This window comes from Pleuronectes platessa, chromosome 4 (genome assembly GCF_947347685.1).
Source record: "Pleuronectes platessa chromosome 4, fPlePla1.1, whole genome shotgun sequence".
In the NCBI taxonomy this organism is placed as follows: Eukaryota; Metazoa; Chordata; class Actinopteri; order Pleuronectiformes; family Pleuronectidae; genus Pleuronectes; species Pleuronectes platessa.
Window position 1 is genome coordinate 10,634,982 of NC_070629.1, and position 27,992 is coordinate 10,662,973.

At 42.4% G+C, this 27,992-nt stretch overlaps 1 protein-coding gene across 5 annotated transcripts; it reads right to left on the reverse strand.

Annotated features, from left to right (window-relative positions):
- ep400 (E1A binding protein p400) lies at nucleotides 1-27,945 on the reverse strand. 5 transcript variants are annotated; one of them, XM_053420656.1, is made up of 53 exons: nucleotides 27,759-27,945; nucleotides 25,098-26,461; nucleotides 24,900-25,007; nucleotides 24,689-24,770; nucleotides 22,282-22,676; nucleotides 21,874-22,173; nucleotides 21,369-21,554; nucleotides 21,136-21,276; nucleotides 20,963-21,041; nucleotides 20,794-20,831; nucleotides 20,654-20,711; nucleotides 20,481-20,570; nucleotides 19,928-20,044; nucleotides 19,646-19,836; nucleotides 19,390-19,567; nucleotides 19,173-19,309; nucleotides 18,912-19,081; nucleotides 18,447-18,621; nucleotides 18,195-18,331; nucleotides 17,591-17,777; nucleotides 16,984-17,153; nucleotides 16,679-16,860; nucleotides 15,514-15,813; nucleotides 13,714-13,878; nucleotides 13,105-13,257; nucleotides 12,826-12,896; nucleotides 12,440-12,729; nucleotides 11,796-11,998; nucleotides 11,270-11,439; nucleotides 10,130-10,326; nucleotides 9,875-9,986; nucleotides 7,340-7,639; nucleotides 7,132-7,206; nucleotides 6,896-7,039; nucleotides 6,765-6,809; nucleotides 6,475-6,628; nucleotides 6,017-6,252; nucleotides 5,720-5,893; nucleotides 5,585-5,632; nucleotides 5,346-5,482; nucleotides 4,988-5,044; nucleotides 4,819-4,897; nucleotides 4,184-4,357; nucleotides 4,043-4,088; nucleotides 3,857-3,963; nucleotides 3,479-3,674; nucleotides 3,255-3,382; nucleotides 2,692-2,910; nucleotides 2,297-2,471; nucleotides 1,862-2,016; nucleotides 1,495-1,641; nucleotides 1,316-1,393; nucleotides 1-1,117 (listed from the first exon to the last, which is right to left on the reverse strand). In XM_053420656.1, exons 2-53 carry the CDS (start codon nucleotides 26,424-26,426, stop codon nucleotides 815-817), a joined length of 9,288 nt encoding a protein of 3,095 aa, XP_053276631.1. In that variant the 5' UTR covers nucleotides 26,427-26,461; nucleotides 27,759-27,945; the 3' UTR covers nucleotides 1-814. The 5 variants fall into 5 exon arrangements, with proteins under 5 accessions (XP_053276631.1, XP_053276630.1, XP_053276629.1 ...); XM_053420655.1 differs by having other exon boundaries at nucleotides 6,017-6,249; nucleotides 13,705-13,878; XM_053420654.1 differs by having other exon boundaries at nucleotides 13,705-13,878.
- Between the last annotated feature and the right edge of the window lie 47 nt (nucleotides 27,946-27,992).

Consider the following 27,992-nt stretch of genomic DNA (forward strand, 5'->3'; position numbering starts at 1 on the left):
TACTTACAACGGATTTAATGCAAAAAGAAAAAGGGGGAAAAAAGATGAATTTGTGTATAAAAACAAAACACTTTATTACAATTAGCTGAAAAAACCCAATGAAAACACAACTACTTTACAAGTACAAATGTTTTTGTTGATATTTACATTTTTCCTTTGACATCAATAAAAAAAGACAATTTATGAGAAAACACAAAATACTAAAGTACATGTTTACAGTGTATTTGCTGCAATAAAAAACAAATGACTAAAGGAACGTGCATTATTCTCCATTCATCTATCTATAGACAACAAGGGAATTAGACATAAAAGGGACTATTTATGAATACACTTATTCTAATGGACAGCTCATTTCCCCGACTCTGAAATACCCACAAACCTCAGCCTCATATCTGCTGAGTAACATTTGGATCATCACATTGAAGGCATCACTTTGTGTCTGTCGTTTGATGAGCTGGGTCGCAGCTGTAGGGGATTTTTTTTTTTTTAAGTTATACAAATTTCAAGAAACATTCCACAATTCATGGATCAAATAAAGACAACATCAACATTGTTGATTCAGTAATGAAAAATTATAAATCTCACCAGAAGAGCAGAGACTGATCTGCCCTAACTGTTTAGGTGAAATGAGTTATGTTGTGTCGAGCCTCGCTCAGGTTAAGATTTAAGGTCTGGTTTGGTTTCAGTGTGGAGGAACGTCTGATTCTGCCCTCAGCTGCTGTGAGATGCAGAAGAATGCTTCAGCACAACTGTACTGTAATGTGTGTACTGCAAAAAAAACACTGACAAATCCAGTTTCATCAGTGTGACTCTCCTAGCTGCTGGGTTTGGCAGGAGTTTTGGCCCTGATGCCCCCCTGTCGAGCTTGACCCTTGGTGGGTTGTTGGGGCTGAGCTGGTTGCTGTGCAGGAGACTCTGCAGCCGAGGCAGCAGGCTGCTGTGCAGGGCTGTGGGAGGGAGGCGTCTGGATCTGCGGCGAGGCGGCTGTGGTCACCACCTGCTGCTGGAGGATCTTTTGTTGGACCACCTGCGCTGTCGCCGTCCCAGCGGGAATCATCTGCACCTGAGCAGGAGCTGATGTGGCGGCCTGGGTCAGAGTCACTGTCTGAGCCTGGATCTGAACAGAAACAACACAAACACGACTGTTATGTTCTGTTTTTGAGGTTCAATGTGAACCACTGCATTTAGAAGCTTTATCGTGCTGAGACCAAGAAGAAGCAAGTTCCTGAAGAAAGATGAAAAACTTCATAATTGTTCAGTCCACTTTATGAAATCAGGTTTTTACACGACATCAATGCTCAGCCTAAAACCCTACCTGCTGAGGAGAAGACACGATTTGTTGAATATTAGCAACAGTGGGCTGCTGCTGCACTATTTGTGGGAGCTTAGCCACCTGATAAGAGAAGTAAACAAGAATACCTCGCATTAATACACAAACTCATTGTTTATCTGCAAATATGTATTTTGTGCTAGTGACTGGCACTGAGCTTGTACCTGGATCTGTTGGGCTCCAGTGGGCTTCTGAGCCTGGGCGATAGATGTAAAGAACTGGGTCTTGATCCCTGGTTGGAGTTGGGTCGTGGCAGCGTAGGTCACCTTCTGCTGCGCCTGCTGGGCTGGCTGAGCTGCCTGCACCGTCACCTGCTGGGTGCCCATCTAAGGTCAATAACATGACTCATCAAGTCATATAATAACTTTATTTATATGATTATTTCTTAAGAAGTAATATGGTTAATCAGAAAATTATGTGGACATGTTTAAATATCAGTATATGGTGTATTAGTTTCTTATGTTCTGGACAGAAACCAACATCAAAACAAACGGTCAGTTGTTAACACATGAAAGTTGTGTGTAACTTTACCTTCTGCTGCACAGTGGCCTGTCCTTGCTGAGGCTGCCCTGCTTTCTGCTGAGCGGCGGCTGCGGCCTGAACCGCCGCCTGCTGCTGCTGCTTCTTCATCTGAAGCAGCTGCTGGACCTGCATCTGGGGGAAGGACGGCGTCAGGACCGGTCCACCTGACAGAGAGGAGAACAATGACATGTTAGAACTTAAGAACATACCAGAAGTTTGTTGTAAAGATGCATTGTCACATTAACAGGACGTCAAAAGAGTGATAAATCACCAACAACCCTAACTGTGGCTTAATCCAATTTGTATTCCAATCAGTGGTAACAGCAAATGACCCAGAATATAATCTCAAACTGCTAACTGTCTTGACTAAGCCCACATGGAAATGAGAAGCAACAATCAAGGGTAAGTTATTAAAACATTCCTTGTCAAAGACCCTGAACAAACCTGTTTTCTGGGCCTGGCCAATAGCCACACTGATGCCTGCGACGGTGACTGGCAGTGTAGTGACACCAGCTGATGAAACCACAGCTGGCACCGAGACCACAGGAGGCTTGGTGAGGGTCACTTGGGCCGTCTGTCCTGCCTGGGCCTGAATCTGACCCTGGGTGGGCACTCGTGTCTGTTGAGGGACATGAGGAAAGAAGAGAATTAACATTTCTTTAATTCTTCTGATATTGACATACATGAACTTGAACATTAGATGTATTGCTGTTGGTGAACAATTTGTTTTGTATTTTGTATGGTGAGGGTCTCTTATGCACATTTTCTCAACTACTTCCTTAACTTAGTGCCAGAAGTTCTGTATGTGTGTAATGTACTGACTCTTGACCCAGTCTTACCAGTCTAGCCACCTGCAGGTTTGCCACAGTGGTGCCAGTCAGTACTGCTCCAGGTCTGGCCGCTGCCACAGCTGCTAGCTGAGGATTGGCTTGGGCGGCCTGCCCAGGCTGAACCTGGGCGGCCTGCTGGGCCCCTGCAGCTTGTTGGCCCTGAGTTGCTGCTGCAACTGCTGCGGCCACATGCTGCTGCAATTTATGCTTGTGCATCTTCAGCAGCTCCTAGAAACACACAGATTACCAGTTAAAGACACATGAAGTGTTAATGTGTTGTTAGTAGAGCCACTAAACAGGGCCTTCCTCGAATCATACTATTCAACTCCCTTTACCAGTAAATCTGCTGAGATAGAAAGCTACAGATCATGATTTAAGTGCTCACACTGTACCGTGTGTTCTTCTAGCCTAACCTAAAATGAGTCTAACGTCCAATTGCCTTTCAGAAATCTAGTCAACACAGTGACAGTGTATGCCCAACATTACGTTTTCAGCATATTATTTACAAGGTAGATATGTAAACAGTTACAGTGACATATTGGGTGGCCGGTGTAAAGATGGTGATGATTTACCTGAGGTTTTCCCGCAGCTTTAATCTGTGGGGAAGCAGCCTGCTGCTGCTGCAGCTGCTGCTGCTGACGGAGCATCTGCAGGTGGGCTGTGGTGAGAGACTTTCCTTGCGGCAGTTGCATACCTGGGGCTGGATGGAGAGTAGGAGATAAGTGAGGTGAATGAAACAGTGATGGGTATCGGAGGGACTACTTATCAGAGAAAAACCTGCCGGCAGTTCATTTACCTGGTGTCACCTGAGCGACCAACGGGCGAGTCTGTGTCTGCACTGGGCTCAGAGTGGTAGAAACTACAGCAGATGCTGTCACTGGGGTAACGGCTCGAACACCCTGGCCTGTTGCTATGGCGACTACTTCTGCAGGAGCAGCCGTGACAGCTCTTTGCTGAGCGTGGACCAACTGGGCTCCAGGTGCACTGGCAGGCTGGAACATCAACAATAAGACACAGTGAGTAACGGTTCAGAGCTTGTAATGATCATTGTGCATTCAGGGTGTAGTGGGAGAGCATTCTGCTTCGTGCCGTTTCAAAGGCTATTCGCATCATGAAATCCCCTCAGTCAGGAGGGGATTTGCCAAAGCAGCAGTGATTAATGAACATGACTCACAGACAGGGTGCCTGGTATGGCTGGAGATGCCAGGCGTTTGTTGGCCTGGAAGGGACTTGGAGGAACTCCAGCTACTGTGTTCACAATCACATTCCCCCCTACGGTGGCTGGAGGAAACAAAGAGAGTGAGTTAACCACTGGACCTCCAGCAGCTCTGTAATGAGAACCATACGAGTGTCGACGTACCGGCCTGAAGGGTTGTGCCTATGGTGGCGTTTTTGATGGCTCCAGCCTGAAAAAACATTGAAATGTGTTTGAAAAACGTCACCGGGTAAAGTGATTCACTGTATGGAGAAGAATATTGTTGGGGAACGTTTTGATCCTCACCAGAACTGCTGCATTTGGCACAGTTGTGGCTCCGGCCACTGCAGCAGCCTGGGGGACCAGAGCCTGAGTCCCGCCAGCAGCAGCAGTCCCGGCCAGACCGGGTGCAGCCTGGGCCTGAGGAGCTCCAGTTGTCTGCTGTGCCAATTGCTGAGCCTTCTGCTGCTCTGCAAGGGCCTGGAAACACAAACCGACACACAATGCATTAAATCTAACACAAATACAAGTCAGTAAAAAACACTTTTGTATGTGACAGCGATGAAACAGCTGTTGATTTATCACCCCGAACAACAACAATGAGAAGTTATATTGATTTCTTTCTGTGCATGGAATTTGTTTGGGGAGATGCTTTTCTTTCATTGTGGACAGAACATGTCGGCACACATTTTTGGACATACACGCATAACTGTGCTTGAATGGAACAGTTGCAGTGAGAGAGAGATAGACGACCGCTACCCTAGTGTAACGAAGGTATGCAGGTTGTCTGCCCATGTGAAGGCTCCGACAGCAGATTTATATGATTAGCTGTGTCAACAACCAAACGCTGTCTTTGTTTGTTGAAGTCAGACATGCATGGCACAGCACATGGCTAAACACACAACTCTGTAGGCAGTTGTTGGCACATGGCTGACAATCACCTTTTTCTCCTTGGCAATCCTCTCAGCACGTTGAGATGCGACCTGAATGGGTGGGAGAGGCTTGTCGTAGCTGATCCCACTAAAGAAAAGAAGAACAGATTATAAACTTTTTTCTTTGTCTCTAAATTTAGTTTAAATGACTTGGACCAAAATGGAAATTTAAACACACCTTTCTGCCAAGACTGATGCATGTTTGGGATTCTTCTGGAATGGATTCATTCCGAGTCTGTAAATAATGGAAATGAATTTAATGTATGTAAATCACTTTATTGTTAAGACAGAAAACAACTTCCTGAAATGTATCATCAGGCTTTGGCATATATTACTGCCTCTGCAATAACGTAATGTTTCATGCCGATTTTCACACCCATATCGTACGCATCACTTAACTATTGTTTACGTGAAATCATTAAACTTTTGGGATAATCATAACATGTCATGAGAAGTTTTGTGAGTCTCCAGTTTGACTCTTGGCTCCTCCATAAGATTAACACAATCATTGTAAACAGACAATGAGCAGTGCTTACAGTGGTTTTATTGGCGGACTCCTCTTACTGGCGATGATCTTCATGAGTTCAAAGCGGCTGTTGTAGAGCTGAATGTGAGTTGCATTGTCGTCCTGTGTATAGATCTGACAGGTCCTTAGAGGACGACTGTTCTTGGACTGAGTGACAAAAACATTATAATGAGAAACATAACTGAGAAGTGAGACCAGGAATTTAAAGCAAAGAAACTGACATCAAATTCAATGTGCAGGATAAGATACCTTGTATATGCTCTTGGTTTTCTTCTTGGGGTTTGCCTCATACACCAACTGCAAAGAATTTTGGAATTGGTTAAGAAACACAAAATAATAACAAAACAAGTAAAGTCGTTTACAGCAAAACGAGGTGCTCGTTACCTTGCCCTCCTCTCTGGGAATGATGACATTCTCGTAGCGGTTGCGACACTGTTTGGGCGAGCGGTAGATGCGGCTGCAAGAGTTCACTACATCGCTCACCAGATCCCAGTTAGGAGTGTGGGCAGGAGACACAATCGTCAGGTTCAGCGGCAACTCCAGTAGCTGCTTTACGGCCTGTTAAAAACACAAGTGTGATATTTCGATGTTGAGTACACTGTGCTATTTCACAAAGTGACATGGAGTGCAACAGATTTAATGATTTCTATCAGTACATGATGGAACAGCACGGTAAAGTACCTGAAGCAGAGCCCAGTCCTCACTGATGAGCCACTCTGGGTTGTCCTGGCCGGCCTCCATAACAGGTTTAACAAGTGACGGTAACGGCTTGGCAAACGGTGCCTGCTGCTTGAGGGAGAAGTTCTTTTTCTGGTCCTTGCCCTCACGGCGAACTTTCAGCATACTGGCCTTTTCGAAAAGGGAGCGTGGGGGAATGACCGTCTCCCCGTGGCCTTTCTTCTTCTTTCTAGCAGCTGCTGGACAAACACACTCCAGTGAGGACAGAGATGCCAAACAAACAAACTATTTTCCCTTAAAATAAACATCGACAAAATATATCTATAATTTCTTGTCTGAATGCATGATCAGTCACGTACATCAAAGTAGATGTACTCTACATAACACTACTTAGTGGAGCCATACTGCTAAATATGAGAGTTCTGAGAGTTCAGAACCGAAGCTGACAAATTGCCTCTCACCTGAAGGATCCATCTTGAGTCTCTTGTGCTCCTTCCGAATGTAGACAGGAGGCAGCTTGGACTCTGGCATGGGTGTGGTGTCATACATCAGCATCATTACAGAGTCGATGTAAATGTCGTTGTCATCCTGTGGAGGTGTAGGTGGAGTCCAGAGCTGTATTGGAATAAATAACAAGTCAGAATGCAGCATGAAACAGAGCAGGACATTATGATTTGCCTCAATAAAAATGAATTAGGAATAGAGAATACTGGATATTTTTTCCCCGGTAACATAATTTCTGTTGTCTTACCGGCATTATTTCTGTATGTCCATCCTCTGCATCAAAAACATACTCCTGTGAAATTAAGAAAAAAAGTTTCATGTCAACAACAGTGCAACACTTCAATTGTTTGTTTAGCATGGATCAATATTGCCCCCCACCATGTTGTAGGCATCCTCTCTGGTGTAGGTGAAGAGCTCTTCATCTCCCTCCATCAGCTGCCGCTCCTCCTCCTCCACCGCCTCCTCTTTCAGCTTCTGCACCTGCTGCAGCTCCCAGCCTCTCTTAGAGCTCTCCAACCGCTCCTGAGGAAAAGTAACAAAACATGAATTAATCAATCCAGATTTATCAGAATTTGATTACAGTAACAGTTGATTTCAGACACAGTTTAAGTTACCTTGAGAGCAGCTTCATCATCACTGATGTGGAGGTACTCAAGGTAATGTAGGGCATACCGTTCAATTGGTGTGAGCTGTTAGAGAATAAGTAAATGTTAACCCAGCAAGTCATCACACAGCATTTTATTTTATGTGAATATATTCCTTCTATTTATTCATTTCTGCTTCCACAAATTCCCAAACAGTAAACAGAAAAGGTGTAGCTACCTGTTCCATAACTGCATTTAGTTCCTCAATCTGAGCAGGCTCTTCTTTAGCTTGGATCTCGGACTCTTGGTTGTCTTCTGCTGAGTCTTTGCCTGCTAACTCCTCCTCTTGCTGCTGCTGCTGCTGCTTCTCCTCCTCTGGCAGAGCCTCTAGATTTATGCTGTGGAGAGCCTGGATGTAGGGTCTTGCCACTCTGGGAGAAATGGCTTCAGAGGCCGAGGGCTCTTGGTGAAGAACCACAAACTCCTCCACTTTCTCCCCTGACCCTGCCTCCACCTCAAACAGATCCTGGATTGTCCGCTACAAACACACAAGATGAGATCAGTCAACTTAGGTCGGTCCCAATTCACCAATTCATTTCGTGGCTGTGAAGGCTGTTGTGGCCATTTAGCCCCTCAAACACCCTTTCAAACGTAGTGTATTCAGGAACCCCTTAAAATCGAAGGGTTAGACAGAAACTCCTGAATGCTTTACTAACGGCTGAAGTGAATCAAGATGGCGACCACTGCAGGTTAAATGCTCATAAATGTATGTACAAAATCTTACAAAATAACCATTCACGCCGTCAAAACAAGCACGTATACAGTCTGAGTGAGAGGCCCGTATATATACACTACTGATCAAAATCTTAAGACCAGTTAAAAAATTGCATGAATTTGCATTTTGCACTGTTGAATCTTAGGAAGGTTCTAAGTAGAGTTTCAAATGCAAAAAGAAGAAATGGGAACAAGAGCCCAAAAGTTGTGAGCAGGCAATTTATTGAAAACAACAATTTAACTGAAGTAGGCTGTTCATCAGCTGATCAAAAGTTTAAGACCACAGCTAAAAAAATAAAAAAAACCTCCTAAAACAGAAATTAAAGTGTCAAAAACTGACTCAGTAATGAGTAGCTCCACCATTATTGTTGATCACTTCAAAAATTCGTTTTGGCATGCTTGATGCAAGTGTTTCCAAAAGGCTAGTGCGAATGTTGCGCCAAGTGGTGAAGATGGCTTCACGAAGGGCATCCACTGTCTGGAACTGAAGTCCATTTTTGTAAACTTCCCTTGCCATCCATCCCCAAATGTTCTCAATTGGATTAAGATCAGGGGAACACGCAGGATGGTCCAAAAGAGTGATGTTATTCTCCTGGAAAAAAGTCTTGGTCAGACGGGCATTGTGAATTGGAGCGTTGTCCTGCTGAAAAACCCAGTCGTTACCATACAGACGAGGGCCCTCAGTCATGAGGGATGCCCGCTGCAACATCTCCACATAGCCAGCTGCTGTTTGACGCCCCTGCACAACCTGGAGCTCCATTATTCCATTGAAGGAAAAAGCACCCCAGATCATGATGGCGCCCCCTCCACTGTGCCGCGTAGAAAACGTCTCAGGTGGCATCTCCTTGTCATGCCAGTAACGTTGGAAGCCATCAGGACCATCAAGGTTAAATTTTTTCTCGTCAGAGAATAAAACTTTCTTCCACCTTTGAATGTCCCATGTTTGGTGCTCTCTTGCAAAGTCTAAACGGGCAATTTTGTGGCGTTGAAGGAGACGTGGCCTTTGAAGACGTTTCTTGTTTTTGAAGCTCTTCCTTCGCCGATGCCGTCTGATGGTTATTGGGCTGCAGTCAGCACCAGTAATGGCCTTAATTTGGGACGAGGATCGTCCCGTGTCTTGACGGACAGCCATTCGGATCCTCCGGCTCAGCGCCGGTGAGATTTTTTTGGGTCTACCACTTGATTTTTTTATTCCATATCCCTGAGGATCTTTTAAGAAATGCAAAATGACTGTTTTACTGCGTCCAACCTCAGCAGCGATGGCACGTTGTGAGAGGCCTTGTTTATGAAGTTCAACAATCCTACCACGTTCAAAGACGGTGAGCTTTTTTGCCTTTGCCATCAAGAGGTCTTCACACTGTGATTACTTGACAGGAAATGACATGGAATCCAAATTTTTGCACAGATTTTGGCTTTTAAAGGCTGTGGTCTTAAACTTTTGATCAGCTGATGAACATCATATTTGAGTTAAATTGTTGTTTTCAATAAATTGCCTGCTCACAACTTTTGATCTCTTGTTCCCATTTCTTCTTTTTGCATTTTGAAGCTCTACTTAGAACCTTCCTAAGATCCAACAGTGCAAAATGCAAATTCATGCAATTTTTTAACTGGTCTTAAGATTTTGATCAGGAGTGTATATATATATATATATTTTTTTTTTTGAATAAAACTTTTCGCCACCGTTATAAAGTTTGCAGTGCAGGGCAGATGTTTCTATGGACAGGACTAACGTTACATAAAAATAACTGATGACTTAGTCAAGATCCTCAAGCTCTCTCCCTTGTGGCTCTGTTTCGAGGGGACACTTCCCGCAAAGGGCACTTCCTATCTAGGGGTAGCGCTAAGGGAGAGGACTTGGGACAGGACCTTTATGTTCAAGATTAAATTCAACACTGGCAGTGTGGAGAAAATACAGAATGAAAGTATTTAGCATTAAGCATTTAGAAAGTATGTACAGTTTCTCAAAGTCCAGAACAAGACTAACATGACTGAATCTTACTTGTGTGAGGAATGCCAAGGTGTAGTCAGTTCCCTGAGCAGCCACCTCTCTGATCAGGTCCTTGGTGCCGTTTTTTAACAACTTCTCTTCGATCGAATTTCCACTCTCCAACCTGGGCAACACACAAAAATAAACTAAATTAGCATCAAACTCCTACCGTTACATCTCACATTTAACTGGTTCCCAGGAAGTTAGGTACTATAAAATATAATCACTAAAAATACTTTATTGGTAAAATCCTAAATCAGATTTCACCTGTATATGTGTATATCCTTGGACCGTCCTATTTTGTCACACCACTCCTGGGTGCGGACGTCCATGCTGGGATTGAGGTCCGTGTCATAGAAGATGATGGTATCTGCATCAAACACTGTCCCGACTGCAGAGCAGCAGCGGTTGGTCAGGATGCTACAGAAAACCTGCCTGTTCCTGTTAAACTTCTTCATATTCTCCTGCAGGGACACAACAACAAGCACATGAACGGACTGACATGAAGGCCAACACATTTATTTCATGTACTTAATTTTCTTATCTCTGCAGTTTGTAGCAAACTATATATTTTGTAATGTTGTTTACCCTGTACACTAGTGCAGTGCATTATCTTTATCCTCATTTATATGTAACAGTTAAATTCCCCCAAAGGCTCATTAAAGCTTAATCTTCTCTTTTGATCCAACTGCTGTGGCCACTTGGTTGGGTGCGTCACTATTTTCTTACTGGATCAGATCTAATTAACTGTTTCAGACACAAGAGGGATTGTATAATACATTACAACAGATGAGACAAAAGAGAAAAAGAACATTAAAGTTTTCAATTTGAGAGTTCAGGGAGAGTATAAACACAACAGCAATAAATAGGAAAGTCTTAATAACATGACTAATGTCCCTGAGAGGACAATCGTTCAGCAGGGAGGGAAGAGAGCAAGATAATTGTTGAGCCAGAACTCTGCACCGACAATGGGAGGTCCAGGTGTTAGACAAGGAGGCACACAAAGGTGGAGACATCTTTTAATGCTGGAGAACTGAGGCAATTTATGTTTGCAGTTGAAAAGTTAAATACTGACTGATTACTGAAGGTATGTGTCAACTTAGACTTTGCTTTCATTTAACTACTGATTCAAACAATTAACCTGTTAATATGCAAGAAAAATTATAAACAAGTTTCTTTTAATCAGGAGAAAGAGATAGAAAACCTAAACATAATCTTGCCTACCATAGAAATAGCTTGCCCACTGTTGGTCAACTCTTGTAACTACTTTTATAACTCTTTTACTAGAATTATTGCTCTAATTATACGGTATATACCATTTCCAGTGTCACAAAAACCCATTTCGGATATTTGCTGACTTAATCTAACAGTGTTGCCTGCCACAACCACTCTAAATTGGGATTTTACCTGTCGTTCGTCAGGAGTGAAGCTTTCATCAAGCCGCACATAGGTGAGCTGCCTGTGATCGAGGAACGCCTCCAGGATGTCTAACATCTTCACCATCTGAGTGAAGATGAGGACACGCCGGCTCTCTGACCTAAGCTTCTGCAGCAGAATGGCAAGAGCTTCAAGTTTACCTTTGGAAAAGATGAATATCAAGTTATTATTCTTGGCATTGTCAGACGTTTCAGTTTATGGTTGTTGTTTTCTTTACCCTAGAACGGGCCCTTTATATTTAAATACTTTATAATTACATCAGGAGCAGGCCCTATCTACAGAAACCACCATGTTATTTACAGTTGCCCAGACTGAACAGACTAAACACATTTTGAGTTTTTATGACAACTGAAGCCTAGCATTAGGTTTTCCTTCATGCTTCAAAGGGGAGGGTGAGGTGAGGTGTATTAAGATGCAACATGCAATTTCAACATGTTGTAGTTTTTCATAAATTTGTTTAAATGTTTTTATTTTGAGAAAAAGATGATCAGCTTACCTGAGTCCATCTGCATTATCTGCATATCAGGGGAAGGAAGGAGACGCCTGGACGTTAAGTGATGGACATCGGCACTGTGGGGGGCAGAGGCCTCTTTTAGCCGACAGCAAAGAGACTTATGCTCGAGGCTGTAGGGAACCGGGGGATTGACTGCATACAGTTGAGGTGGGGGAGCAGCAGCTGGAGGCACCACACATACCAACCTAAGAGATTGAGATTAGTATTAAACACTGATGGAGAAATATATGAACATTAGAAAGTAATAACTTGGATTAAGAAAAAAACACAATAGAATTGTATTGTGATGACACTAATGTTAATTGTTAATGGGCACAAAAGGTATTTGTTTTACTCGACAAGTTACTCACATCAATGCAGCTAATACCTGATATTAGGGATGCATGACAGACATCTTTCCCGATATGTTATCGACTCAATAAGAGGAAATTTATAATAATTTTAACAATCTGAATCGAAAATTATGGCCTATAAAACGTCCGATAAACAAAGCGCGCCTGGTCGCACTCAAACATCGGTGAAGATCCTTATATATAAATAATGCATTGATATATTAGTTGTTTTATGCTATTTTAAACAACCTGGAGTATAGTTATTGACGTGGCTTCAACACTGAGTTGCAATACCTCTTGATAAGGCTGTTGGCAGCCTCCAGTCGGTCCTCCACAGAGATCAGAGTGGACCGCAGTGTAGAGGTGGTAGCTATGCAGGTTCTCTGAGCCCTGAGGCAGCTCTCTCTGCCCACCCACCTCCAGCCTCCCGCTGTAAGGGCAGAGTGACCTGGCTCTGAGGTCAGAGTACACGCCTGCAGCAGGTCTGTCCCATACAATACTCTGCGGCTGCAGCGTCGCTCATTTGCTTCAAACAGGCGACTTAAACGCTCCTTCAGCTGCTGAGTCTTTTCTTCTGAGGACTCCTGAACAAAAGAAAGATGGTACACAACCACATTAAATAAAAACTCTAGTCTGTGTGCTGTAAAATGCATGATTTTGCCTGAAAGTAATGAACTTACTTGAGAGCCAGCATGAGCTGCAGGAGTGAGCTTGTTGGGGGCTGATGTGGCATTTGTAGTCACACCCGTTGCTTTAAAGAATAGAGAAGTGTTATTGTGAATACCCGAGTTAACCACAAAGATGTTAAATGGTGGGTGCAAGGTAGCATTACATGTCTTACAAAAACGTATTAACTCTCAACATTATAATAATAAATTGAAATAGGACAATGAGACTAAATTACTGATTTACAGTTAATCAGATATAACAATACAATATCTGCAGTGTGAATGGGTCACCTTGTTGGGCTGTTGTCAGGCCAGGGTGAGGAGCCCCAGGGGAAGATGAGGCATTGGAAGCAGGAACAGCTTGTGGTATGGTCTGCATTACCATGGATCCCTGGGGCCTGATGATCTGCTGACCTGGAGCCGACACAATCTGCAGGATGTTTCCTAAATGAATGACACACAAATAGCAGCCATTATCAGAGATGCTCTTTCTCAGACACAGTTGGACAACTATAATCCAGGATTAAATATTGTATTAAGTATTATAAAAAGGCAAAAAAACAAAGCACATCAAGGAAATTGCATCAGCAATACAACTACAGACACTAAACTTCAGATAAACTGTTTATCGTTAACTGTAGTTATGAGATATTTAATTTATTAGGCCTTGTCATTTATAAGTTATTGAAAGGAGGTAACAGAAACACAGGAGAAACATGAGGAGAGTAAAACAAATGTCCATTATTTGATGTAAAAATGTATATAAATGTCTAAAAAAGATGCCACAAATGTGATAAACAGAAGAAAAAAAACTGTGACTTTTATTGAAATGTCAAAAGGAGATGAATAAAAGTATTTTGAGATAAAGAGTGAGGATGGGATGTACATTACCGAGTGTACCTTGGAGCTGCAAAGGCTGTCCGGTGGTGAGCTGGCGGAGCTGGCTCGGGGACAATGTGAACTTGTTGCCCTGAAACTGCAGAGTGACAGGAGTCTCTGGCTGGGAGATACGATTCTGACTGCCTGCTATGTTCGCCAGCTGAGCAATCTTCACCACATCTCCACCTTGAATGGAAGGGAAGAACAGACACTAGTTAAAAAGTCAACTGACATGGCTCACATTTGATCAATTACAAAAATATAAACTTTGCATCAGTTAGTTAAAGGGTGAAACAAGGTCAGGACATGCAGAACCAGGGTGGATTAATCAGTGGAACGAGCAGGGCCGCCCTCCACAAGAGAAACCATAGCAGCTCCTACTTTTACAAACCCTGAAGGGAAAAGAAAACGGATGTAAGGGTGGTCCTCAGGTGAGACAGAGAGCCTGAAACATACACATACACAGAGCACTGCACTTTGCTGCCGTTTCAAACCAACACAAGCTATATGTAGAGACTGGTCTAAGAAAAAAAAAAAAGTATTGATTTAAAATACATATTTTTTGTTTAGCAATTTCTGATGAAGCAATGCACTCATTCTGATAAGCATTACATGTAAATTAACAGATTAAATTAAATGTATTTATAGTAAAATTTTGTTGTAAGGTTCAAATATGGATATGGCAATTAAGTTTCTACTGAGCTTTTAATGTTTTTAACCAAAGCAAATCTCTGGTTTAACAGGAAAGTCAATGTGTTAAAAAATACATCAACATCAAGTTAATAAAATGTACACAGCTCAGCAGCGATCAGAGAAAATGTTTTGACAATATGTGGGCACAAAAATCTACACATTGTTCTGTGTAGATGCATGACATGGCAAAACGTTTCGAAGTCCAAAAGTTTCACATTTTCTTAATATACACGTGGACTTTGGTTGTTAAACCATGCAGTAATTTTTTTTAATCTCTTTCTATATCGTTTCTGATAACTCATAAACAGTTGCTAAATTAATTATATTTACAAGGTACAAATTGCTCATAAGTGTGCAGTAATCATTATATTCGCATAAATTATGAGAAATTATATCTGAAATTATATTTAATTAAATTAAATTATTTAATCCGTTACTCTTACTTCCAAAGCTTTAAGTTTAAATTGCCTACATCTTTCTTGTTGTTTTGTATATAAATAATCAATCTGTGTGTTGTTACTGAAACGGTTTCTCTGTTCACATTTGAGGCAGAAAGGGTTGGAGTTGTGTTCAACATGCTTTACAGTGATGCTCAACATCAGTGAAACCATATCAGCAAAGAAAAAATCATGAAACAACCAAAGCTTTGAGATTTCGTCCTGCAGCTGGGCTGATGCAAGGAACACAAGAGTATTAGTAAACTGGGGGGAAATTATTTAAAAAAGGGGGTGGGGGGGGTGGGGCATAATGATTAAGTTAAATGGTGTAGTGACCTGTAGTGTAACATAAGTGGGTCGTTCAGTGTACATGCAGGTTTTGAGAAAGAAACCGGTGAGTGCTGAGGCTGTGGAGATGCTGCTGATATGGCTACAGATACAATTTGTTGGTTTTCTTTACCATGAGTTGTATAGCTACTGATATAAAGCAGCTCTGCCATGATATAAAATAACGCCACTACAGTGATTTAACATTTGCTCATTTAAGTCTATGTAGAAAACCATTTCCTGGGAGAATTAAAAACTGAACACATATCAGCAGTGCCCCAAGTAAATGCCTCAGTGTAGAGCAGTCTGTATTGTTGTGCCAGAGGTGGAGGGGGAATGGTGAGAGGGAGGGGAGGCCACTTACTAGGCAACCGTGCCTGGGCCTGGGATGTAAGAACCAGCCTCTGGGACAGTAAGCTGGGCTGGATGGCATGGCTGGGGGCTAGAGCTGGCCTGGGGACCTGTGCTAATCCAGGCTGGGTGATGGGAGCTACAGATCCCACAACTGCGCCAGTTAAGGTCTGGCCCAAAGCCACAGGGGCAGCCCCCAACACATGTTGCCCAACGCCACTGTTCCCAGAGGAGACTACAGTGGAGGTGGCAGAGTTGCTGCTGATGCTGATTGGAGGGGTAGTCTGGGCTCTCTGAGAAGCCGTTCCGACCGCTGTGAAGTACAAGGCAATGGGGTATGGGACCACATGTTAGGGGTGACCTAATTTATAGTCAAATCATTAGTATGATCAAACAGTTTCCTCTGTATATTCATTCAGCAATGGTGGGCCAACACAGCAAACAGGGTCTGTGGTGTTATTGATTGATTGAAAGCTCCATCTGTGCAGGTGTTTTCAGTGATGGTCAAACTTTACCCAACCGGCTTTGAATGTCTTTTGCATGCATTTATTCACATGTCAAGTTTACTATTACTACTACTGCTATTATATCCTTCTTTGCCATATTACATCATGCTTTTCATGAAGTTACAGAGGATAAGGGCCGGTTGTGCCATAATGAGGTATTATTTACTGAGGTGAGGCATAGGGCTTTAATTCTTTCCAAAATTTTGAATAAAAAGAGATATTCCTAGTGAGGCAAACTGTAATACACATAGATTTACCCAAATGGCTGCGCTGTCATGTGGGAAAAATGTCTCATGCCCACCAATGCCGCATGAAGTATGTCAACCTATAAAACCTCTATGACCCGTCAAACAACCCGGTAAAGGTGAATCAACAACTAAAGTTGCTGGAGTAAGACCTAACCTTTAAATATGCAGTACTGCTTCTGAAATGTGCTGCCAATGCAGAATACAATCGAATGGCCCAGTGTGAATTTGTAAACATCATGCAGCACAACATATTATAATGCACACAACACATGAGTAGAAGAATGTGAGGTGAATGCACCCGAAAAAATTGTATGCAAGTTGTCTCTTTAAGTTTGATGTGAGATGACACCATCTGTATTCCTTCAGCCACTGTGAAAACAAAATCTCCTTTTCTTTACTGAGAACTGCCCCTGAATAGTCTTACCATGAGAAGTGGGGGTAGTAGTTGCAGTTGTGATTGGGGGCTTGCCCCTGCTCTGTGCCGATTGGCTGGTGGTGGAGGCAGAGGTAGCAGTGGGGGAACTCAGTGGACGCTGGCCTGCTGCACTTGTGATGGCAGCAAGGCGACCTTCTGGCTTTGTCCCATACTGCACTGGCTGGAATAATCTGCATCAGAATAGCAATATTAAAATATCAATTTACACTTTCAAAATATTTCAAAACATCAGAGGATCTCAACATCACCACGTCAGGTTACATAGATGTCTGGAGAAAGATTTTATTGCTGACCTCATGGGTTTTATCGGACATTGTTTGGGTCGTGGTGGAGGATCTGGAGCCGTGTAGATCTCCTCTATGAGCTGCTGAGTGACTTTCAGTTTCGGTACCACCTCCTCAGTCTGATACCGACTCAGTGTGCTCTCATTATTGATCAGATCAAATATGGACAGGTTCACAGTCTAGGAGAATAATGAGATTTAGCAAGGTTATGAGTAATGAGAAACAGCAAGGTTAAAAATGAAGACAGAACTCCATTATCATAAAAAGAAGAAATGATAATTAGTGGATATGTTAATTAGCCTTCACAAAGTATAAATAATGCAATAAAAATGAATATGAATATCGCAAGTTGCCAGAGTCCATTCAAGGATTCTAAGAACCTACGGTATCTATTATATCTACAGAGATGGTATACCATTATATTTCAGCAGCAGCCAAATACTTCATACATTTATTATTCACTTTTCAAGTTACCATGAATTAATTTCATCTTAATAAACAGGTTGAAAGCATTCGCCAATTAGGCTGTACACATATTTTTCGAGTAAAGACAGTTATACAGGGTTAGATAAAAACCTTTGTGCACATCAGAACTGCAAAGCACAATTATTTATACCTTATTTAAGTCATTCTGTAGAGCTCCTAGCACCAATGATGGGACGCTGAACTTCAGAGAGGACCTGAAGTAGGAGCTTCTGGTTTCTCTGGGAACTACCAGCTCAGGGTGGTTACACACTCGCTGTAACTGCATCAAAACCTGAAGCACGCTGACAAAATGACCTGTCTTCAGTGCTTCCTGAGCTCTAGGGGAGGACAGACAGAAGACATGGTTATGAAAAACTGTTCAGGTAATGTCTATAGAATTACAGAAATATACAATTAATTACGATCAAAACTATGTATATGTCACAACAATCATAAATACCAAAGATAACATATAGCTAGCAAAGAACACACAAATAGAACAACACACTATTGCACACTTAAATGCTGACTTGTCTTCCTTGATCCTAAGTCATCAATCAACTGCATGGTTAATAGAATCCCAGAGAGGTCACTAAGGCGTTCCTGTGCTTGATGAGTTTCAGCTTGGAGAATCTCCTCTTTGCTTCAGCTACAGGCTTGTTATATATTATTCTCATCCATTTACCGAAAAATTCAACAACGTCTGTGAAACTGTACAACTTTAGAGGTGCGCTATTTGATATATCTTTTCTCACCCTGGTTGAGTGAGGATATCCTCATAAAGACTTTTCTGTCTGTTGGAGAGACGGCACTTTAGGATGTGCTCGTACTTCTTGGGCAGTTGTTTTTCCACATCCCTTTTGGAACGTCTCAGGATGAACGGCTGGATCATCTACAAATGTATGTTAAAGGTTGAGGGTGAGATGAGTTAATCATGTATATGAATATAAATGTGTTGTACTGTTTACAGTTAGTTAGATAGATGAATAGCTGGGGGTTATACCCACCCTATGCAGGCGAATGACCAGTTTGTGGCAGTAGTCCTGGTTCTGGTCTGTTCCTGCCTTAACAGGGAAGTCAGAGTAGGACCTGGTGATTCCTGGTAGAAGGAAGTGGATCATGGTCCACAGCTCCTTCAGAGTATTCTGCAGAGGAGTGTTGATGAGAAGAATCCTCTGCTCACTGGATGATGCAAAGAAGAAATAAAACATTAATCAGTTCATAAGTCGACTGAGCCTTGTTATAAGCATCTGATCAGAATATTAGAAAGACGGAAATTCCAGACAGTTGAAATAATCTCATGAGTGAAGTTATTTGCCTAAAACCACCCCTTATATATACGTGACTATTCGTCAGTCTTATTCGTATCCATGATAAAATTTACAGACTACAAATAAATCAAATAATGGGAAAACTCAGAATCCTGATGTTTGGGAAACCGGAATTGTTATAATAATTTTCAACCAGCTCACCTCCTGAGAGCAAAGACAGTTTCCCAGTGTTTCTCAGTCATGTTTTTAATTAGCTGCACCTCATCCAGGACCAGGTGCCTCCACCTTCTCCTCAGAAAATGACTCTGGTCTTTTATAAGCAGCTTGTAGGATGTCACACATACATGGAAGCTGTTCGCTTCCCCCCACCACTGTAGATCAGACAATGGATGATTATTTTTAACAGGCCTCATACATTGATATTATCATTAATATGTGTTGTTGAAATACAGCAAAAACTACCATTCTCTTGGATCTGCGCTCCCTTCTGTTGCCGAGGTACAGGAGGATCTTCAGGCCGGGGCACCAACGCTTAAACTCCACCTCCCAATTTAGCAACTTGCATGTTCTCACCACAACAAGGTGGGGTCCCCAGATGCCTGTGGACAAACATATTCACCATTAAATAGATATATATGTCTATTCACTTAAAATCATACATCTTTGAATGTAGTCATACCCTCTTGGCCAGCTAAGTGGGCCATGTAAGCCACTGTCTGTACAGTCTTGCCAAGACCCGTCTCATCAGCAAGAATTCCATTGAGGTGCTTCTTGTGAAGGTTTACCATCCAGTCCACACCGATTTGCTGATACTCTCGTAGTGACCCATGAAGAAGAAAAGGAGCTTGGCTGCGGGACTATTTAAAAAAAAGAAAGGTCAGTTAAAAAAATTACAAAATGCATATATTTTTTTCTGTTATATGTGTGAATCTTACTGAAGAGGTGGTCCTGAAGCTGCCTTTAGGTAGGATGAGCTCTGTGGCTGCAGCCACTTCTGCAATGTCTCTGGCAGGTTTCCCACTCGTGCCACAGGAAGTGGCTTTGTCAGCTCCACGGTACTGATCCACGCTCAGCAGCGAGTCAATCAACACAGCTTCAGGTGGACTCCCCACAGGACTCTCCGTTTCTGGAAATGAAGGAATATTAACTATTCCACTGCCTAAAATGACTGTGAGGGTGAACATTGGAACAATACAATTTTTTGATGATTTACGCACCTTCGGTCTCCTCCATGTCTTCCTCATCACTAGGACTTGTACTTGACCGAGGCCACTCAAAGCTGTCAGCATAGGCACCGGCATACTGCTTCATCAAAGCGTCCAGAGGAATCTCAGCTATAAGCCAAACAGAAAAGCATTTGAGTCCGCAGAAAAACGCAAAGACAAATCATTCTGGTACTTGTATGGTATATTTAACTGAGCAGAATAAGGTTCCATCATTTAAATTAGGTTGAAACTTGTTGAGAAAATGTAATATTATCTTGCCCAGGGATAATTTCACTGCATAAATACCAAATGTGTGTTAAGATCATTAGTTGATGATTCTCCATTATGAGCATCAGGAGCATATATCAAGTTTGTTAACCATGCATACGATGGTGTGTTACATAGTGAATTATTGAAGGCAAAAGTTTGGTGTTACACACACAACTCTCAACCTTTCAGAGCATCAATGGTGAATTGCATTATGTCAGGATGTGAAAAGAAAATGTATCGTCCTCGATTCTGCTTTTCCACATATGCACAGAAGTCAACATAAGGGAATAAGTACCATTTTTTGCAAGGTCAACCAACTCTGACTTGTGGTCTGCTTCTCCTTCCATTGCCTCCTGTTCCTCTATGGTGCTCACTTCATCAGGCACTGAAAAAACAATTAATTTAGCAAAGTTAAGACAATTAACAACAAAGTGCAAAATCTCGTTAATGTGTTTTTATGTAACATACCTTCTTCATCAAACAAGGACACATTTAATTTTCTTTTCTTTGTTGATGTGGCCGCCTCCTATAAAAATAAAACATATGAAGGGATACATCTTAGGTGCAGTAGATGTTTGTATTGTCATTCACATTTGTGCAGCACTTACCTCTTTATCAATGTTCTCTCCAGTCGACTGACCTAATGCTGCAACACAAACAACTGATGTTAATACAAAATAACAAAATAAAAGAAGTTTGGTATTTAGATTAATGAATAAATAAGTGAAAAGTCATGATAAAGAGCAAATAAGTTCTGTTTTGCTAAGTGGGCCGTACCTTTAGCCGGGGCTTTTTTTAAGCTGAGTGTTTTGAGCCTCTTCTCGTAAATTTCAAACTGGAGTTTAATTTCCACAACCTGACAGAGACAAATACCTCATTCAGACTGATAAAAAAAACATGTAATTTAAAAATCATTGCAATGTTTGATAATCCTGAAAAGGGTATATTACCTGCTCAATGTTGGACCAGAAGAATTCCACCTCTCTGGCAATTGTGCTAGCAATGTGACGAAGATGGAGTTCCCTTTCTTCCTTTGACCTCTCTTCACTTTTCTTCTGCTCTTGATGGTAACGGGCACATGTGCGGACAAGCTGTAGCAAAGACACATGAGATCAATTGTACCTTGTGCCTTTGTTGTCCTTATGTGTAATTTAATTTTTTTTTTATTACATCTCAGCTGTACCTTTTTAGCAGCAGCCTCTTTCCATCTTCTCTCCTGGGCAAAGTCAGCTGCCATCCACTGCATCTCCTCCAGGAGGTAGTCCCAGTGGGACTTTGGACGCGTGGCTTCCACAAGCTTGGGAAGTCGACTGGCTGACCACTGGCCCTCCTTCCTTAGCTCAGAGATGCGTTGATGCACTTGACTCTCCTGAGAATTGGAAAGTGCGTGTGGCATCAATAAAAGAAATCCAGAATAATTATCCTTATTTATCTAAATTATTCCTTAAATATAAGGTAAAGCACAAAATACAGAGATCACTGGTCATTGTCCGTAACCTAATGTCAGTTATTCTTCTGTCAAATATCAAAACAAGCAACTAGAAGGAAAACAATCACATAAATCTAAATCTTTACTTTCACAAAACACAACTTCAATTCTATATTTTGTTTAAAGGCACGGAAATCTATTCAAGCCAAAAGTTTATTCAATAATCCGTTTGCAACTAAAGCGTACTTTGGTAACTCACCAGTTTAGCTTGTTCAACTTGCTTATCCTGAGAACCCTCCTGTGACGACTGCATAGTCGCTGTTTGACCAAAGCCAACTATTTTTACAGCAGATATACCATTGGTTCCAGTCAGTTTAGACTGCGTGGTTGGGTTAATGTTAGGGCCAAGAGGACGGAGAGGACTTGCAGTGTTGGGGGTAGTAACAGAGTTGGGAGTAGAGAGGGGAGCAGGAGAAATGGTTGTCATGGATATAGAGTTGGTCATTATCCTCTGAACTGGCTGGTTTGACTCTGCACCTGGTCGAGCTAGTGCCACCGTCTATAGAGTGAGAAAAATATATTTTTTAATGGAAAATAATGTAATATCAGCATTTAGTCACATATATATACATAAACATAGTATTCAGTTGAATCAATGTAAACTGACCGCTTGTCCTGACTGTAGTATGGCCTGGGATTGTTGCTGCTGAGGTTGCAACTGAAGATGAAGACCAGGCTGCATCTGCTGCTGCAGCTGGGCCTGGAGCTGGGTGTGGGGGTTAACTGTACCAAGGACAGGCCCACCTGCCTGCATCTTCACCTGTGCCTGAAGGTGACCACCAGGCTGAGCTGTATTCTCCACTAACTGAGCCTGCTGAGAGAGCGTCATGGACAGGCCTGCCATTGGGAGGCCACCTCCGGGTAACCTGCTCGGCAGCTGGGGAGGCGGGGTGTGCAGGCTGGCTGCGTTCTGCACTGGAGGTCCTTTGGAATGGTCATACTGCGGCTGGTTCTGCTTCTGTCCTGCAATCTGGACCACTTGAGGAGAAGGCGGCATCCCGCCTGTACACATAGTAACCAAATTATAGGACACACAAAGGGGTGGTAAAAAAAAGCAACAGCAAAAGAGAAATCTTGTCATCTTCAGTGTTTTGTAAATGTATTTTCTGCTCTTGATAGAATTAAAACATTTTAAATATAACTTAGTGCTCGGTAGCTTTCCCTTAATATATATTTGAGAGACCCAATTTAAACAAGACTTTTGAAGCTAATAAGTAGGTAATAAAATAGTGCTTTCAATTTTTAAATGACAGTTTGAGCTTCCGATGTTAGAGCTCCTCAGAACCTTAATGTAATGAACTAGATGTACTGTATGAACCAACAGTAGTATACTACTTATTGATGATAAGGGCAGAAACTAATGAAACTCATACAGCAAAATGATTACAGAAGAAATGAAATCAATGTGAGAATCTACATGTCTCTCAAATAAAAATACTACTTTGATTAATGCAAAACCAGAACATTGCATCTCAAATGTTGAGAGAATGTGGGTAAAAACATCAAATTAAACATGCATAAGAGAGGTTCTTAAAGAGGAAAATAGAAATGTTACAAAGGGAAATGAAATATAAGAACATCAGAAAGTAAAGAGACAGGGAGAAGAGGGGAAATAAAAAAATACAGAGCAGACACTCACAAAAACACTATATTTTTGGCATGCATGAAGCGATGTCATTCTAGCGGTAACCAAGGCATTTGGATGCCTCATATAGCATGAGAGCACAGAAATGAGCAAAAAGACACACTTGGGGTCTTGCGGACAGCAGGCATGAGCGGAGCTGTGCACACTAAAGCAGCGCCTGCCTTACCTCCCTGCACGCCACACCACCTTGCCTAGAGGCCATCAACAACTGGCCCTGACACACCCACACCATCGCAAAAACCTGTGCCGTGAACACAACTCCTCCACATGATTTCCCTCCTACTTAGACTGAGGGAAAGAAGCCAAGTCAGAACAGAATGCCATGAAATAACATGGAAGAAGTTCAACCAAATGGGACCATGAGAGAAATAAAGACAATCTTGAAGATGTTTCGTATGAATAGAAGATTGATGACTTTGAATCCTCGTTGATGATGTGAGGAAGGACAATCGGACAAGGAAGGACTTGTGAAGGAATGACAATGGGAAACCAAAGGGAACCATGACACGTGGATTCATAAAATGGGAAAACAAGCAAAACCCATTGTAAAGTGAATTTATTCACACAGGGTTCCCACTTTGTGCGATCCACCTCAAAATATGATGAAAATCCAACAGCACGGGAAGGTCCGTCCAAACAATGACGAATGAAACAAACTTCGGAAAAGAAGAGATGGATAACGACGGGTGATCAAGAGAAAAAACAAAAAAGGAAAATTATAAGACATGGCATCTTCCCATAGCGTGGCTACTCTTCTTCAGACTTGGATTGTCTTCTTCCCCATTTATCTTGATAGAGAGCAGCTGCTGGTAGAGCTAACTGAGCTTCCTGTGGACTACTGAGAAATCCAGCAGATGGATGAAGGTCTCTTTGTTGATGCTGATTGAAGTTTTTTGAAGATGATTGTTGTGATTCATAGTTTTTTTATCTCCCTAGTTTGAGGAGGGGGATACGTCCAGCAGCATCGAACAGAGCACAGAACGGCCTGGTAGTAGCACTCCTACCTTGCGCAGTTGGCATAAGCTGTTGGAGCGGAACGCCAGCTGATCCTAAAGGAGCTACACCAGGATGCTGGAAAATCAGCCCATGGCGACCAACTTCAATCCGGGACCTCTTAGCCTGATCTGGGATTCAAAACACACAATACCCTCATAACGCAAAAAAAGCACCCGGCAATGAGCAATGACCTGCTGAAGACCTGACAGGTCACCTCTCCTTCCTTGGGTCAAGACTTCAACACAGAGCGCTAAAGGATGCCAAATATCTAAAAGCAGAAGCAATTAGAGGGAGAAAAGAAAAACAGAAAACAAAGCAAACAGGGAGGAAACAAAGAAACATAAGAGACAGGAGTCTATAATCCTTGCCCTACCTGCTTGCCCCATAGCCTGTTGCCTCTTAAAGGCCTCCATGTCTCCTGGGTTTGCCATGGTGCCAGCAATAGTTTGATGTCCCTGCAAGATCAAACTCTTACAGCATTATTAAGAGATTACAAAATATTTTCAACACAATTTAAGAAATTAGCTATGGATAATTTCCAATGAATTGTGGTAAGTGCTAAAAACAAGTGGTGCCTGTATCACCTGAAACTGCTGTGGGGTGGAGAAAGCTGCAGAGACGTTCGCAGGCAGCTGGGTTGCTATGGCAACTGGTGTAACTGCTTGGCCATCCTTTCCTGTACCAACCTTTACCTGAAAAGATAGAGAGGACAGATGTACAGTGTTCATGAAGTTAAATGAATGTTCCTATTGGATCTCTCAATAAGCGCCAGCCAGTGATACCTCATCATTAATGACCTCCGACTGCTCTTCTTCCTCCTCTTCATCTTCAAGGTCCAGGTCGTTCTGTCTCAAGTAAGTATACAAGGGAACACAGGGCTTCTTCTTAAAAGCTACGTAGTCCATCATGTTCCCTTGGAGGTGTTGCAGAAAGAAAAGCTCGATCAGATATTCTTTGAACACTTCCTTTAGGTTATCCATCTTCTTGTTGTGGTGCTCCAAGAACTGTTTCCTCAGCTGGGCAATCTCTGGTGTAGAAGGAGCAATTTCCTCTAATTTCTTGGGAAGTTGCTTCTTCAAGGTGCCCACAGAGATGCTGGTGGTTGCAAGTGGATTGTTGGCGATCCCCTGGGGTTGACTGGTGAGGGATGGGCTAGAAGATGGAATGGAGGAGGGTATACTGAAAGTTGCTGTGGCAGTGGTACCGACTCCAGCTACCATACCCTGTGTTGTCTTCTCAAATATCATAGGGCGTGCCAGCTGTCCTTGAATGATACTGCTGATCTGTGGAGGTAGGTTGGAAGTGGTAATGTGACCAGGGCTCCCCAGTGTGGGGAGAACTGCTCCAGTGGCCACTGGACTTTGAGGTCCATGGTGGTGGATGGTGCCTCCAGTCTGTGAGTGAGGCTGAGAGAGACGGCGTTCCCTCACAGAGCCTGGTGCTCCTGCAGAGGCCAGCTGTACCTGGCCTGGTGTGGCAGGGGCAATCTGAGCCAATCCCGTCCCATCCTGGTAAACAAAGTGGCCACTTCCTGATGGACTGCTTAAACTGATTTGTCGCACTAACATACCAGCGTCAACAAATCGTGTTGGACTCTGTCCACACACACCCAATGCTGCTGTGGGTGCTCCTGGTCTAGATACTCCTTGCAGAGGGACTGGGCTGTGCTGGGTGGGGCTTTGGGGCTGCAAGGTTTGGGGCACAGGTGAGGTTACCTGGATATAGGAGGATGGTGCATGCTCAAACCTCCACTGAGGTGTAGTATGCTGGAAGCCAGGGGATGCTGGGTTCTGTATTGGGAGTGGAGTAAGGGTGATCTGCTGGTTACCAGTAACCATCTGTCCCACATTTTGTAAAGTGATGTTCATGTTCTGGCCTGTGACTGGGCTACGACTCATGATTATTTGATAATTGGGCGATTGAGGCGCTGAAGGGCTGGCAGCAGAGGAAAACGTGGTCACGGGTGATTGAGGGTGGTTAACTGTAGCTTGCTGCTGCGTCGTTGCCATGTTTGGCGGCTGCTGTTGCGACTCCTCTGCTTCAGACCCGCTGACAGACTTGGATCTTTGGAGCTGTCGTTGCATATTCTGCGATCCACTTCCATGGTGCATTGCGTGACACTGTTACTATGCCTAAACACAATAATCTGTGAAAAGAACAAAACATACTATTAAGTGATTTTAGTCACAAACACTAGCACCATGTTGCTAGAGTACAATAGATCCATCCTGGAGTCAGACTTCACATGTCTTATTGATTTATGTTTTTTAATTGATTTCTCAATTAGACAGTATAACAACATAGCTACCGCCATCTATCTCTTTATCACTAAAATGCTTGCAGTGACGCTGTCAATATTTGATTATATCTATAAAATTGACTGGATTCACATGAAACGAACATTCATAACTGGTTTAGTTATATCTGAGAAACTAACCATGTAATGATGTAAATAAATATATCTTGAGGTAAAATCAGACATATTGTCACAGACGATTTTATAAATGTTACTAATAACTTGTTTGAAATTGGTATACATGACATTTGCCAAATACATCAATCTTAATGCATGTACAATGAGCAAATAAGAAATATAGAGATCACTTATGTTACAGGTAAACTTCACACTCTACACTTGGTACATCAGCATATTAAAACGTGATCGTTTAGGCGAACTAATGGTGAGTTAATGGCAAAACAAGGCAATGACAGACACCTTAAGCCCAGAACTTATACTATGACTAAATTACTCACAGGCTACAAGACAATATATTCAACGTAACATTACAACAACTCTTTAATGTATCTATGCATCATTTTAAGTAGGCATGGACATTTCAAAAATCCCCGACATGGTAACTACATATTGTTAAGTGATGTAAATAATACAGTTGATCTGATGTACCGCTGTGAATCAGATGCATTAGAAACAAAGGTGATGTATCGTTACTCTAACAGTGGTGATCTTCACTTGCTATTGGCCTGTTACAGTGAATTAGAGCGTTAAGAGACAACATGTAAACAGACCAACAGCTCTTACAGCTAAACACTGATATCATTATCTATAACCAACATGACCAGCACATAAATAACCATGACTGAATCCTCGCTTGAATTGTCATGTTTGTTTGTAGCGTCCACTTAAAGTATAGCTCCGGGACGGTCTGCAAGATACCGCTAGCTAGCTAACAGCAATACAATAATACATTCACATTAGAGAATCATTTAGCCTATTTTACTAAGGTTCATAAATACGACTAAAATGTACTACAATTGCCAAAGTGTTAACATGTGCATTAAGGCTGTCTATGCCATTCAATTAATTACAATGAACCTCTCTGCGGGACGCGTGCTAACTAATGCTAACGTTGTTAGCTTGTTGCTGCTAGCAGGCCAGCTACCGGTCAATAAATACATTATATCACCTCAGAGATGTTACTTACAGGGAGTGGGGCTTCTGTAGTAACGTCATAAATCCTAGGTCATATTTACAGTGAGTCACATGCTGTAACAAATGTTATTACGCAGAAAAATAAAATATCGATATTGCTAGCGGCTAGTCAATGTTTTGGAGCTAATTTCATTCAGCAACATGGCGACCGCGGCAACCTTTGATGTGACCCGGATGTCGTTCTGTCTCCAGGAAGCAGGGACACTACGAAACGATGACGTGAATA

What these genes read in the sequence shown, in the direction of transcription:
- ep400 (XM_053420654.1), bottom strand. Translation starts at nt 26,426, where the DNA reads ATGCACCATGGAAGTGGATCGCAGAATATGCAACGACAGCTCCAAAGA. An exon ending in TGCCAAATGCAGCAGTTCTG is followed by an intron (nt 4,089 to 4,183) that starts GTGAGGATCAAA and finishes ATGTTTTTTCAG; the next exon opens with GCTGGAGCCATCAAAAACGC. An exon ending in TCGTGTCTTCTCCTCAGCAG is followed by an intron (nt 1,118 to 1,315) that starts GTAGGGTTTTAG and finishes GTTTCTGTTCAG; the next exon opens with ATCCAGGCTCAGACAGTGAC.